Below are 15,064 nucleotides of genomic sequence, written 5' to 3'. Positions count from 1 at the left end.
AAATCCCTCTTCTCATCCTCTATGTAAAATGAATGGAGCCATCAGTCCTGAGTGCCAGCCCCTCCAGCAAACTCCCTGCCATGACTGGGGATTACTTGCAAACCATTAAACTTGGCCTGCAACTTGCTTGGTCTCATTTTGGAGAGAGTAGAAGTATTTTTGCCAGAAATCTTCTCCAAACCTACACTGTGTACATTCTCAGCACCCTGCTGCTGCAGCCTTCCAGCCTACTCTAGAAAAATAAAGCCTGGAAATTAGATAGTCTAATTGAGGTGAACACAAGGAGTTTCTTGAAGGTGCATTATTAAAGTGGTGCTGCTGTTGGTCATTCCTATTTACCTTTCTCTCACATGGAGCCCAAGCTTCCTCCTTTCACATAGTATAAGGGCAAGCACAGGCAACTCCAACCTTCACTTGTGGTCTCCAACAAGGCCAAAATCAGCTCTCATTCCTAAGGCAGGGATGTTTCCCAAGCCTCTGGAGCACAAGTCCTGAGCTGTGCTGTGCAGGCAGTGTAACTGTATTTACAAGGAGGAGGCTGTTGTGTGCTTTATCTTCTGTCTGCTTCATCTGTGAAGCTGCTAGAACACCTCTCACATAAATTTAGAACAGCCCCATTGACCTAGAGAAGTGTGATGTGGACTGCACACAGGATGCAAACATCACAGTGGCCCCAGAGATCATGGATTCTACAAGGAGAACAAAACACCAAGGGGGCAAAGGGCTGATGGAGCAACATGTTACCCTTCCTTGTGCTGCATGTCTAACTCACAAAGCTGCCCCTTCAGTAAGGCCAGCAGCCAGAATTATTTTCCTCTGACCATCTAACAGAAACTTGGTGAAATGCAGACAAACCCATTGACATGCTGGAAGAGTAACACAAAGGGCAAAGGAGTCATGCAGGCCTCCTGGTGACCCCCATCCTCACCCTTCCTGGGCTGGTTATGGATGCTGATGGCCTGTGTCTGGTAATTCCCATCATCGTTCTGGACACACACCAGATGTGAGTCTGCCTTCTCGTTGAAGCAGGCTCCCCCTGCTAGAACATGCTCATTGGATTTGTTCATGGCTTTCATCATCTGCAAACAAAAAGGTTTTACCCTGTTGGTTGAGTGCTACCACCAGCAGGTGACTCTTGGAACAGTTTAACTGGACAGAGCAAGACTCCCAACAGTGTTCATACCCCCCTGTCAGATTTTAGCACTCAGAACCATAAACTGCTTTGGAAAAGAGGGTTCAGGTCTAACAGCATCTAGATGCTTTCTAGTGTCAACTTCTAAGTAATTAGGATAAATGGTATAAGGGATAAGCTGAGCTACAGATGGCAAAAGCTACTATCTCTAACTGTTTGATCAAAACCAAAATTCATAGGAAAAAATGTTAGAAAAACACCAGGAGGAAATATCTGACTTGTTCACATGACTACAGTTGCTTGTGACATAAACCATCCATGCTGCCTCCCCACCTCAGAGCTAGACTGGCCCTCAGACCTGTGGCATTTCATCCTGGTCCTGATATGATTGGATTCCAAAGCTTTAGTGTCTCTGTGCTTCACCCACACAACTTGGTGGAAGTGGGATCAATGTTCCCATTTTGACAACTTTTTAAAAAGACCTGAATCACAGACATCCAGAAATAATTTTAATTCTCTGGAAGAGGCCTCCAAAAAGCATCCAAAAGCATTTGTGATATTTGTGCACTTCACTTTTGCTCAGTTACTATTTGACATGCATCTAGTTACATGCCTTGACAAAATATTCTTGTAAATCATACAGCTTTTGGTAATTGTGGTAATTTATCCTCTCTTCATGGAAGCTCAGACTACAAGACTTTTTGATTGGAAAAGAAAACTGAGGGAGTGTTTGATCTCTGGAATTGTTTTAAAACCAAAAATTATATGTGTGCTTAAAAACCAAAAAGCTAATTAAATTACACACACACACACACACCCCCCCCCAGTGAAAACTCCGATGAGAAGGAAAATGCTGAACTATTGGACATCTCCTAACATTCATCCTCCCATCCTCTGCCTCCAGTAGCTGCTGAGCCTGCACCACACACAAGACATTTGTCTCTTTCAGTCTAACAGAAAACCTTAATTATAGTGCCAGGAACATTAGCTGATGCTCACTATTGACAAATGTGCACAGGTGTAATGTTTGGGGAGGAAACTTAATTAAGATTTTGCATCAGTGTATTTCATTATCCAGTTTATCATGTCATGCTCCAGAAGCAAGATTTTAGCTCAACAGATCTTCGTGGAGCTCAGGAGCTGCCCTTGGTGTAACAAGAAACAAACTGTAACGAGGCAACTGATTAAACAATGACAGTTCACTTAACTGAGTGACTAAACAGGCAACTAAGTATCACTCTCAAGTTGTAGAAAAGTGAAATAATTTTGCAGCTAAAACTATGTATTTAATAAGAAAAATATACATTAATTTTTAATTTAATTACATCTGAATTCTCCACATTTAGTCCATCCGTGAGATTTAAAACAAGCTTTTAACTTTCTAGATAGTCTGAGTGACACTCTTTTCTAAATAAATACTTCTTTACATGAGAAAAGTAAAGATCTTGTGGTTTAATTCATTTTAATTCAATCCATACCCAGATGAAAAATCTCTAGTAATCCAATTTTCCAAGTGGACTGCAAGCAATAATGTTAAATAAATAAGACTTTCTCCTTAAAAAGCCAACTCCTTGCTTCCCCCTGGGAAGAAGAGCCCAGCACCATGCAGAGATGTTGCATGACACGGATTCCCTGACAGCCCAGCTCCGTGCGGTCCCTGGCAGAGGACTGGAGGTGGCATACCTGCACACACCTGCACACACCTGCACACACTGAACTGCTTCTTGTATTTAATTCATGCCAACCTTACTGACCTTGCCCATTTTCTCACAGCTGCATCAAGAATTAACACACTTTCTATCACATCCTCTATCTTCTTGCTTCAACAATTTCCTCTTTTTCAAGCTTCACATTAAGAACAACCTTTTCCTTTTTTTCAATTTATTTCGTTGTTTTACTCAACTGCTTCTTGCAGGGAAGTTCTCTCTTAAGAAGAAGCTGTCTTCTGCTCTGGTATTACAAGAACTTCCATAAATACCATTTTACCTAGAAGCTTTGCTGCCCCACAAAATGCTGACTGGTTTCAAAATACCAAGTTGCCCCCTTCTCTTCAGACAGACCACAAAATCAACGACCTTTCTCCATTCCTCTCTTTCATCATTGTTAAAATATCTTGTCACTCAGCTTTCTCAACAGCACTAAATCCTGAAGACACTTACTGATTTTTCTCACACCAGAAATCAGGTATAAAATTTAGATTCTCAGATATTTTCATGAAATGAACAGCAGTCCAATAAATACAAGCAAATGCTGCAAGTATGCACACACAGCATAGCTGAGAAATCCTAACACACTTTTTTCCTCCTAATTTACCTCAAAAAGCTAAAGTTTCTCCACTTGCTTGCTCAAATCAAACCAGTATTTTCTATTACTTGCAATTATACTTTATGTAAACTGCAAAAAAGATAATAAATGGTTGAAGAGTTTAATCAATACTAAATTGAACTGCATTTTTCCTGTGGAGCCACCCTCACTCTCTGTCAAAACCCGTGTGCATCATGCATTTCTCATTGGCTTTGGAGGCAGTTTTCCCTAGTGGTAGTGAATTAAATAGAATTCTTTTAGATCCCAGCTCCTCTAGCCACAAAACAACTGTACACAGATGTATTTCTTATAAGCATTACCTCGTTGTATCTGTTGCTAGGAATTTTGATGCTGGTTTTCCTGACTTCCATATCAACCACTAAACCTTGGACCACAGGCAGTGTGTACTGGTAATTTCTGAAGTCCTGGTAATTAAAACAAGTTTTTAAAAGTTAGGCATGATCATCATCATTAACACTGTAGGTTTCATAACCATCCTAGTGACTACTAGTTAGCCCATTAAAATAATTGTGATCAGTGACTGAAAGGCAGGGAGGGAGACAGACATCACAGCTTGTAAACTACATTATTCAAGTACATAAATGACAAACATCATTAGGAAGAAATCCTTTGGTGTGAGGGTGGTGAGACACTGGAACAGGTTGCCCAGGGAAACTGTGGAAGCCCCATTCCTGAAAGTGTTCAAAGGCCAGGCTGGATGGGGCTTGTAGCAACCTGGTCTAGTGGGAGGTGTCCCTGCCCATACAAGGGGCTTGGAACTAAATGATCTTTAAGGTCCTTTCCAACGCAAACCATTCTATGATTCTATCATCATGACTGCTAGTAATTTCACTGATTTTTCTTACATCAAAATTAATATTCTACAGCCTTTAATGTCATCACTGTGTGTAAGAAAATTTGCTGTGTTCTTTTAGTATAAAGAGTTGATAGTTTTTACATCAGTAGAATTAAGTCATGCAACAAAGAAAATGTTCTATATTGAAAGTAATAGCCAAGTAGGAAGGGCCAGCAACTTCAGTTGAGTCTCTGTATCATCAGAGGGCTGTGGCTGCACACTGTGATGACTTAGCACTTCTGAGGAAGGCATCTGAGCAACTCCTGAGCCTGTTTCTGGGCCCAGACATTCCCAGGGGGCCAGGTTTTGGATGTTGATTCGGGTACCTTTTCACAATTCACCGTCTTGTTGAGAGCTAACATCCAATACCAGTAACAGGAGGCCAGTTCACCCCAACGCCCACCAATCCTCTGGTCATCTTCTAAGCATGCCAGCTACTACGTGCAGCAGGAGTACAGTCCTCCCCACATTGATCCATTCATGCTGATGGAACGTGCACACTCGGCCTCAGCACTTACTGCAAGAAGGTTCATAATCGTGTGTCCCGTCTCTCCAAACAACGGCTTACGGAAGCGGACACTGAAAAGTGGGCACGGATAAACTAGGATAAAACACAACAGAACAGATCAGACTCCAATTGGCATGCTGAGATTCTGCAAAACATGACTCCAATGCAGTCTCCTCAGCTGGATATGGTCAGCAGCAGCAAAAGAAGAGACTGGAAAGAAGACCAGAGTTGAAAAGTAAAAGGGAAGAAGGGTTTAACGTTACAACGCACCTTACACGTGTGCCATGGCTCCTTGCCCACCACTCCAGAACCAATGGGAAGAATCCTGTGGAATGCTTACAAGTGCCACACTGCAGGAGTGAAACAGAGTGATCTGGGCACTGACTGCAAAGATGACCTTTCTAAATGCTTTTCTCAGGCTGCTTCTTGGAAATGGCTTCTCCCTTTTGTACGACCATCCTGCTGCACTATAGCACCCCAAGCTTCCAGCTTCTGTGGCTGACACGTGTGACATCCAAGTGATAACACTGAGGTTATTTCATTTTCTGTTTTCATAATTTCGTAAGAATGTGGCACGTTCTCTATGGGAAGATCTCCAAAACAATTCCATTGACATTTATGGTATGTCAGCAATGCAAAATTCCCGCATTCCTTGGCTGACTTAAACATACTTGTAAAATACATATGATGCAATTCCAAGTGCAGTGTATGGATCTGGCTACATGACATTATGTTGCAGCAAAAGCCAGAACAGTGCTTGAAACATGACTCATGCAGTAATATGTAATGCCAAGGTTTCCTGAACATGTTTGAAGGCAGGTTCCTAACTATCCTCAGGCAAACACTCAGCCTGATTTCCCAGAAGGCTGCACATCTTCATGGCTCCCAGTGTAGTCAGAAGGGGCTGCAAATGCTCAGCAGGTTTGAATAACATCATCAGGATTTCCTGAGAGAAATAGGCTCCAGCTTCTGCACACTGATGACCTGGAAGGCATCACAGCTCCTACACACACACATCTAGGCAGCTCAGGAGCCATGTCCTGAGGCACCAAGGAGAGCTGGATTTCCCATGTTTGCTCAGCTGCATCCTGGATCTACTGCATTCCCCGTGCTTGAGATGTACATTCATCTGCAGATGCTCAGCAGATGTTTTCTAGACATCTAGCAACCCAGAGTGACTCCTGCACCTGATCTGCACATTCAGCAGCACTGGAAAATGGACAGAATCTGACCACTCCTGTAGAAGCTGTATCCAAGGAAACCTTGGGACATAAATGCAGCCCCATCCAAGAGGGGGCTAAGGAAGTGATCTGTAGTCAAAGTGTCACAGCACAGGCGAATATGCCTGAATCCAAACCCCAGCTATAGAAGTGACTCAAACCCCAGCTTCCAGCTATATTCAGAGCTGGTACTTCAGTCTGTGAATATCAAAACATTTGTTTCTGTGCTCAAAAACAGATGTCACATCCAAAACATGAGCATCTTTGTTTTTCTAAATGGTGACAGGAATAAATACGTTACTAAAAAAACCTCACAGATACACACAAAAACTTACACACCTTTAACACGAATGTTTCTTAAAAAAAATTTCAGCCACAGTCCTTATCCTCAGAAAGCAATTTTTCTTTTCCTCTCCAGTAACATGTTTTTATGTGTTTTATGAAAAATTCCCAGTGTTCCCTAACCATCAATTTACAAAGCCTTATAAAGCATATTCTAAAACGTATTTTGTTAAAAAGGTTTGAAAAAGCTTTGGAAAAAAAATAAATTAACAGACTATTTTCACAGTAATGCAGATTTACAAGAAGTGCCAATTAAAACAGCAGATAAACAAGACAGCAAATTTTGGCCCACCACAGTGGGCCATCCAATAACCTCTTTGCTCCAGTGATGGCAAACATATTTTTGAAAAAGATTTAGCCCTAACCTTATGCTCGTTTCATGCTAACTGCTAAGGTTTTAGCTGAAATACTCTCTCCAGCCTATTTGTTACTAGTTGCAACACAGCTTTTGCAACAAACTGCCACATTAGTTGCCCTGCATATACATTGTTACTCTCTGGAAAAATGAGCCTGGTTTTAAAAACCTACAAGCAAATGCTCTTTCATTTCAGCACAGAAAGAGCTTAGTTTCTCAAAGGCTCCCTTTTCTTAACTACACCAGCTACATCAGATTTGTTCTGCACATTACTATTTCAGGTCACTAAGTGAACTACAAACAGCTGCTCAGAAATTGATTTATCTCCTCAAAAATCTCCCTGATCAACCAGTACAGCTGCAAAAAGGCTGCAGGTCCCATCACCACCTCAGCACTGCTGTCCTGTTACTTGGAAGCAACATGGGGATGAAGCACCATCTTTACTTGCCAGTTTAACCTTGTGGGGCTTTGCTGGGTAACAATTTAGGGCTGGAGAGGGGGTTGCTCTAAAAACAGGAACATACTGTCCTGCAGAAATAAAGGCAGCTAAAAGGCTGCACGTTACTTACGTCTGTATTCAGCCCCAAGTCTCAACATCAGCCGGATGGGGAACACTTTAGCCCAGGGAGTTTCCCACTTCTGGATGAGGATACCAAACAAGTATGGTGGGGTTGGGAGCACCAGGTCCTGCAGGGACTGATACGTGGCTGCAACGTACAAGAACCCTCCATGCTCTTTGCTGCCAAGGAAGCTCTGGCTGAAAAAGGAGTGTCCCAGGTTGCCCACAACGTTACCTGTGAACCAAAATACTCGTTACTTCACAGTTCTGAGAGATGCATCAAGAATTTAAAGAGTTTTTCAAAAGGGAAAAAAACCCATACCAAACTCACTTTGCTTCCTGAAGCATTAATATCTAGTAATGACACAAGAAACAATAATTTACTGCACACAGGGGCTCAGGTTACCTCTTGTGCAGAAGTGAGTAATCTGTTATGGAGTAGCTGCTGTAGACTAGAGCCACCAAAGCCATGGAATCTCCAGCTCATCCACGTTTGGTGATACATGTACTTGGTGACTGCCACTGGTAGGGAGTCAGTTCCTTAGGATCACACACACACCCCTTCACTTCTGCACCTGACTGGCTGAGCCATGGCCACAGGCCTTACCAGGACAGTGTGGACAACCACAGCCTCACCACCTCTGCCTGGGGATCAGGGAGGGCAACCACTCTCAGACACTTCTGCAATCTGCCTGTGTCATGGAGATCTGCCTGTTCCAAGCAGCAGAGGCAGTGTAATGGAGGGGATGATGCCATCCAGGGATTGACAGGGAAGAAGGGCAGCTCAGGCCAGTGTTGCTGCTAAGGAGGTGGACCCTGCTAAGGAGGTGATCCTTGCAACCTCCCTCCAGCAGTACAAAAGCACCCAAAGAAAGCCTGTTTTCAGTGTCTTCCAGCTATTCAAGGGCTTTCCACTGCCAAAGCTGCTGTTGACTGACCTAAACTTTTAGACCCTGCTGCAATTAAAGGAGAGATGGGGACCTGGTAAAATGATCAATGCCCACTGCTTGTCCTTTCATTTAAGCAAACCACTGGGGTGCCTGCTCAGACAGACTGAAGATCTAGGTCTTTTTAAGAATTACCCAAGAGTGTTTATTTAATTAGGAAACTTATGTAAAATGCAACTATGAGACACACAGGGGAGAAACATCACTAATTTTTACTCACATTTTTATTCTTTGATGTTCTTAATTTCAAAAAATGTTTACACTGGAATGCCTGAATGGATCTGAATGTTGATTAGATTATTTCAGCATCCAACACAGCATTTAACATTGAAGCAAAGGACCATGGTGTGATTCCTTTTATCAAATGTCAACAACAGCATGCAAATAATGTAGAGAACAGCTGATCACAGTTCTCCATTTGCTCTCAAAGAAAAACACAAGTAATTTCAGAGAGTGTGATGATGGGTGATCACACCAATCATGAGGAATCTCCTGGCTTTGAGGCACTCATGCAGGCCTCCCAGGTTTCTGCAGTAATCCCTGGCTTTCCCACCTGTAGTCAGAGGAGCTGACTTGTAATTTTACAGACACACACAAGCCAGAGCTGACATCCCCAACTCAGATCAAATTCCAGAACTCTTCTAGTGGCTACAATTTCTGTAATGCTCAGCTGAGCATACTTGATGCAAAGCAGCTACTGGTCAAACTGAAGGACTGACATGATTAATAAAGCCACATCAAATGTTATCATCTGCTGAAAATCACTGATCCTGCCCACATGCAAAAGCATTTCTTGTTCAGGCTGTGCTGTGACACTACTGCCTGCCCAGAGAGTACACTGCTAATGCACCAGCAGGCATCTTGCTAGTGAGTGCAAACTGATGTACCAATTTGTGTTCATGAAAAAGATCTTCACTTATCTAAAATAGCTGCTGGCACCTTTCTAGCTCAACTCCACTCATTTGCTTTTGCAGCTCCCACCTACCCTCACTAATCTCCTCTTCTTCATTTATACTTCCTTTCCCCTTTCCCATCTGTTCTTACCCGAATAGAAGCTACAGGCCTGATAGTAAAATTCGTTGGTGAGGCTCTTGATTCCAACAATATGACCATAATAATCCTTTCCAACCCTAAGATGTATGAAGTCCATGAACTGCTTAACTGAACCTAATGCTGCAAGCTTTTCTGAAGTGTTTTCCATGTGCAAGAGGCAAAGTGAAGCTGTGCAACACTGAACAGCTCTGAGATGTGTGATGCTGCCCACAGGGATGACAAAGCAGCCAGACCTTTCCTCTCCTGCCTGATGCCAAGGGCTGCAGCAGAAGGGACAACTACTTCTTTTTTCCATTTTGGGAGGTGGAGCTTCAAGACTCACACACTTGGGATGCCTTCAGAAGAATTTTTTCAGCCAACAGAAACATGAAAAAAAACAACCACCCTCAGAGTGGAATCTGCACCTCAGCTGTTGAGCACTTTGCTATCATAAGCCACAGCACTATACATGACTGCTTTTGACACAGGCAGCTAACACTGTGCAAACTCCAATAGGTTACCACTATTAAGAGGACAAACACTTGGGATTAGGTTGTTGTGCTGCAATTCATTATTTATAAGAGCATGCAAGAGCCAGCGATGTGGAGACCATGGGAAGAATCAGAGAAGTGTTTTCCTACACATTTCTGTAGTGCCTTTCCAACAAAAAAAAAAACAACCAACCCAAACAAGTCAAAAAGCCTCTCTGGGCTTTGGGCTTGGCCTACAAATACTACTGCACTGACCAGGGGCTGTCAGTGATCCCTGCTGGTTTAAAATGTTCACTTAGGTATCTTCCTCTGATGAACAATGTACTTTGCATGTCAGTTTCGCAATCCCTTCTGGACTCAAGTAAAAGAGTTTATACAAGGAAAGGTAAAGAAAAATAAAAGATTCCTGCATTTTTTTATTGCCCTCAATAAATGGTGAAGCCAGTTAGGTAGTTTTACCAAAACCAGTGAGGTTAAATTCCCACTGAATGCTTCATATCTTTTGGTTAATCTCAAGTCAAAAAGCTGATACTGGCATCCAGTTGCAGGGAAGGAACACACATGTGGCTGGGGAAGTTAACTGCATCTGTCTGGCCTCATTCCACTGCCATCAGTAACAACCAAGAACTGCCAAGCACCAAACAACATCCCAGCATCCTGTAAACCAAAGCATCCCAGCTCTGTAGCAAGGGATGCAAAGAAACTGGGAACAATCTTGCCAGATGGATTTTCTTCAAGGGCAAATGAGCACATACTCTTTGGAAAAGTAACACAAACCTAGTCACTACCACAAAGAGATGCAGAAGAGACAAAACCATAAGCATAACTTGATGGCACAACACATCTGTAGCAGACGCCAATGTTGAGAAAAAAACATATGAAACACAACATTCAGAGTTCTGGCCATACTCGGCATCTTTTTACTGAAACACATCAGCCAGTACGTTGGAAAGAACTTATTCATACAGGCAAAGGACATAACTGCTTTATGAACTATCACTCTGAGTGGCAGTTACCAGCACCCAAAACTTGCTCAGTTTTCCAATCACACTCTCTCACACCATGTTTGATTTTGTATCCATCTTTCCACACTACAGCTGCAGGGGTGTATTATTCACTCACTTATTCTCTGTTCAGAACATCTACATGGGCTTCCTTATAGATCTACTCTGTATTAGTGACCACCTTATTTAATTAAAACCAGGCTGGGTACCAAACCAAAACACAAAGCTGTGACTGGGGTAGATCTCCCCACATCCAGAATATCCCCAAAACCAGGGCAATCACAAAGCCATTTCAAGCAGTTGCCAGATTTGCATTTTCACTACAAAAGTAACAGTAGCATTTATTGTATTCCACCAAAGAGCTGATGCACTAGGGCATATCTGGCAGCTCTATATTATCGCATCCAACTGCTTCAAAGTACCCATTCAGAGGGACAGAAGCTCTCATTTTTCCATTCACTAGACCTCCTGCCAGGCTTACAGCCAACAGACAAGGATAATCATGGGATTACTACTACAACAGTACAACTACTACAACCACAACAGAAATCATTAGCTTTCATTTTTAAAACAAGAAAAGCAACACAGCAGGGAGCTTGATGACAGAGGGGCCAGAGGAAAAATAAAGTGATGGAAACTGAACAGTAATTAATACTTGTCTTCAGTAACAATTTTTCAATGTATTATAAGTCACATGCATACGACCTACAGTGAAAAATGCCACTTCCCCTTCAAAATCTCTCAGTTGTTTTAGAGTTACAGAATCCCAACACCAGACCATATCTGACAGCAACACCTAGTACAGGGGACAGGACTTGGCCACAGGAGAACAAGTTCTCCTCTGAGGAATGCAGGAACATCTGGGAAGAGGCAGGAGTACATACAAGTTTGTGCTTCTAGGCTTGAATGCAGAATTCAAACCTGAGCAAGAAGAGGTAGTAAATAAAGGTGGTTCATGGAAAAATAAATTGCTATAGGTCTGTAGTTAAGTAAACAATAGGGGAGGGCTGCATTTTTCAACTGAAAACAAAACCAACAAGAAACGTAAAATCACTTCAAAACAAAGTCAATATCTCTAAAAGTAATTCTTGCTTCCATTCCAATCAAAAATACTACATGTGTCTTCTTATTTGATGGCTGTTTTTAAGAAAACCTTTACTAAAGGAGATAAATAAAAAGCATCCACAGAATTTATTTCACCTTCCTGATGGCAAAAAAAATTTAAACCAATATATGATAGAATAAAAAATGAATCTGTGAGGTAGGCTTTTAAATAGTCTCTAACTTCCAGAAGGAACTTTCATTTACTCTAAATGTCCATCATCTAATTTCTAGGAGAGGTACAGTACCTCTGAAATGGGCCACTTTGGAAGCATGGCTCCACCTACAACAGCATGCAACCTCCAAGGGATTACAACCACCACACTGAAAGCCCCACAGCATCATATCCATATAATGGATATTGAGACAGTGCATTACAAAATGCAATGGGAATTTACTGAGGTGCTATGTTATACAGGAACTTCAGTGTGGTTTGGTACCATAGAGCAACTCAAGATGTCTGTCTACTTCTGTTCCATGGCTGAAACACAACACAGAGCAAATCCTAAAGAACTAAAAGAACATTACATAGTGCAGTTCTTAAACAGTAAAATTTGGCTTCTGATTTACTTGTACAATAGTAAGCAGCTCTTTTCACCAGTGCAATTGTAGGATATCAAATTACTACCACTAGAGCACTAAAAAAAGAATTCCAAATACATTATGTAGGAGTTATAAATTATGTATGTCTGTAGTGTAATTATACAGAACTTCACTGAAATGTACACACCAAACTGGATTTATATCTGCAATATACGATACACACACACACTGTTTTTCATATCTACCTCTCTCTGAATAACATAATAATTAGAAGATAAAGCACTGCAAATGAGGTGAGGTTTGGAAAGGTATTTGTTCCCAGTGTACACAAGACCCATTATGATTCAAGATAATTGTGCATTCTGAACCTGGCAACCTCTCTGGACAAGCTGACCTTTGGTGTACCCAGACATTCTTGGAAATGTATTTTTCATTATTTTATTAAACTGCTGGATTCAGTCATTCCAAAGACATTGCAAACTGTACGTAGAACCCTTTGTAAATGTATTTTCAGTATATAACCTTAATGAGATCCAATTTCACCTCTGGACCACTAGCTTTATTTTCTAATCAGCGGAACCAAATATTTGCATTTTTCCTTACGCAATAATTTTTCTATTCTGAGGACCAACACTAGCTAAAAGGAGAAGTCCATTTACTTACACACTTGAAATGTGTCAAGGTTTACATAATAACATCTTACAATTGCATACTAAAATTAAAAATCCAGGGATAATTTCTGCAATGCCCTACAATTCCTTACAGGCACACATATACATACGAATTTGTATTACTCCATAATATAAATAGTATCTCCATAACGTGGCACTAGATGCACACACTGTGGGTATCAAATTCCTGAATTAACTGGCTTGGGCACATTTAACATGCTATACTCATGGATTCTCAAAATTTTCTTTCTGTATCTTTAAGAAAACTACCCTGACTTCAAGCTGAGAAAACCACACATTAGAAGCAATGTCATTAGTGTACACATGATCCCTGCTGAGTATCCTACTACACTTACTGCTAGATGAAGTACAGTACTAATTTCAAGTATGTCAGCCACACGTATTCAAATTGTTCCCCAGCACCCAGCAGAGCAGTCAGAGCAGCCAGTCAGAAATGGCTGCAGAACACAAAGTTGTGGCAGGCAGAGTCATCCTGCTTCTGTGCTATACTAGTCAATGCATGGCCTTTATAGCCCAACCTTCCCTGTTCTGCTGGCACCCAGAGGAAGGCTGGAAGATCTCTGGAGCAGCTCCCTAGGTCACCAGCACCTCATTACTATTTTTATTTGATGAGATGAACATAACACTGGATAATAACAACCAATAACAACTCAACCCCCTACCAGCTTTGATCCTGATCCTCTTTTTATCGTCTTTTAGAAAAAAATAGCCATTTGCCAAAGGACAAAAACATGAATATCTTACCCAGTATGATCATCTATCCAAGCCATTTTTAACAGAGAGTATTCCTACCTGCTAAGGCATCCCGGTAAAGTTGCACAAAATGGTTGAAGATATCCTTAGGCAAACATTTCTCATCAGGCAAACACTGCAAGAGAATTACTATCTCCGACTGCCCCACTGCGTGCATGCCTTTTGTAGTGAAACACCAGCACTTCCTGTTCACATCTGCAGAGAGCAAAACATGTATCAGAACAGAAGATCAGAATTCCATAAAATGTGCCTAAATTTCACTACGGGAAGATGGCTCTTCCAAGAGTTAGTTTTACAGCATGTTTGACTGTGACATCTGTCACACAGACAAACTCAGTTCTAAATTTGTCGCCCTGCAAGCAAAGCACATCCCCCCCAAAAAAGCAGCTCAGTAATTCCCAGTTTACAGCTAAGGAAGAGCCAGAGCATTACAGCTCCCAGTCAGATTTTGGGATTAACATGACAGAGCAGACATTTAGCAGGCTCTGTATCCAAATGAAAGGATGGGATTTAATTGGGAATGAAGGGAACTGGGAAAAGGCAAGACTGTTGGCTGTGAACATCATCATCCTGACAGCTAAACCAGCTTCAGCCAGTGGTATCTCTCTCTGAAGACAGAGAGCAGGGTGTCAGGTGTCTGCATGAGAGGTCACTGTGTTGTTCTGTTTCATATGAGTGGTAGTGATGGCTCTAAGCTTCACAATTCATTTGTTGATAATACTGTTGTTAAAATAAATTTTTTCATCTAATATGTGTATATATATATATATGCATACTAATTAGTCTTTTTACACATGTAAAAATTGCGCTTCTGTCTAACCAGATGCTGAAAGGTTTACAAAGAACATCTTGATCTATTGTATGAACTTTTCACAGAAGCAAAACATTTTACTGCAAAACTGTCCTGGGGTTCCCAAATAATGTTTTCCTATCCAGTAGAGATCAACTGAGGCACTACCATGAGAAGCCACCTCTGTGCCTCCCCGTGCAGCCCTTCCTCTCAACACATGTTCACACATCCACACACAGTACAGAAAAGTACAGAAAAGGAGCACAGTGGAATGGAACTGGTGTATAACTGTGGGATCCTATCTGCTTTTCTCAGAGTGGGATAACAAGGAAATGAGCTGAGCGACCAAAGGAAGAAGGAGTCATAAAATACCTTGTCCAACCAAGCCAGAAAGGAAACACTGATCTCCAAACCAAAGACTGGAGGGTCTGTCTA

The 15,064-nt window shown here is 41.7% G+C and overlaps 1 protein-coding gene across 2 annotated transcripts in view; it reads right to left on the bottom strand.

Moving 5' to 3' along the window:
• ZFYVE9 (zinc finger, FYVE domain containing 9) overlaps nt 1-15,064 on the bottom strand; it is a 36,096-nt gene that overhangs the window by 5,696 nt on the left and 15,336 nt on the right. For both annotated transcript variants that reach the window (XM_010004021.1, XM_010004022.1), the window contains 5 exons: nt 13,879-14,034; nt 7,287-7,511; nt 4,811-4,893; nt 3,757-3,861; nt 929-1,079 (listed from right to left, as the gene is read on the bottom strand). In XM_010004021.1, coding sequence (XP_010002323.1) covers nt 929-1,079; nt 3,757-3,861; nt 4,811-4,893; nt 7,287-7,511; nt 13,879-14,034 — 720 coding nt within the window. The remainder of the gene's footprint in view (nt 1-928; nt 1,080-3,756; nt 3,862-4,810; nt 4,894-7,286; nt 7,512-13,878; nt 14,035-15,064) is intronic.

The sequence above is a fragment of the Chaetura pelagica genome, unplaced genomic scaffold (genome assembly GCF_000747805.2).
Source record: "Chaetura pelagica isolate M959 unplaced genomic scaffold, ChaPel_1.0 scaffold18, whole genome shotgun sequence".
Classification (NCBI taxonomy): Eukaryota; Metazoa; Chordata; class Aves; order Apodiformes; family Apodidae; genus Chaetura; species Chaetura pelagica.
The sequence above is the reverse complement of the archived record's forward strand: the minus strand, read 5'-3'. Positions and strand labels throughout refer to the sequence as shown.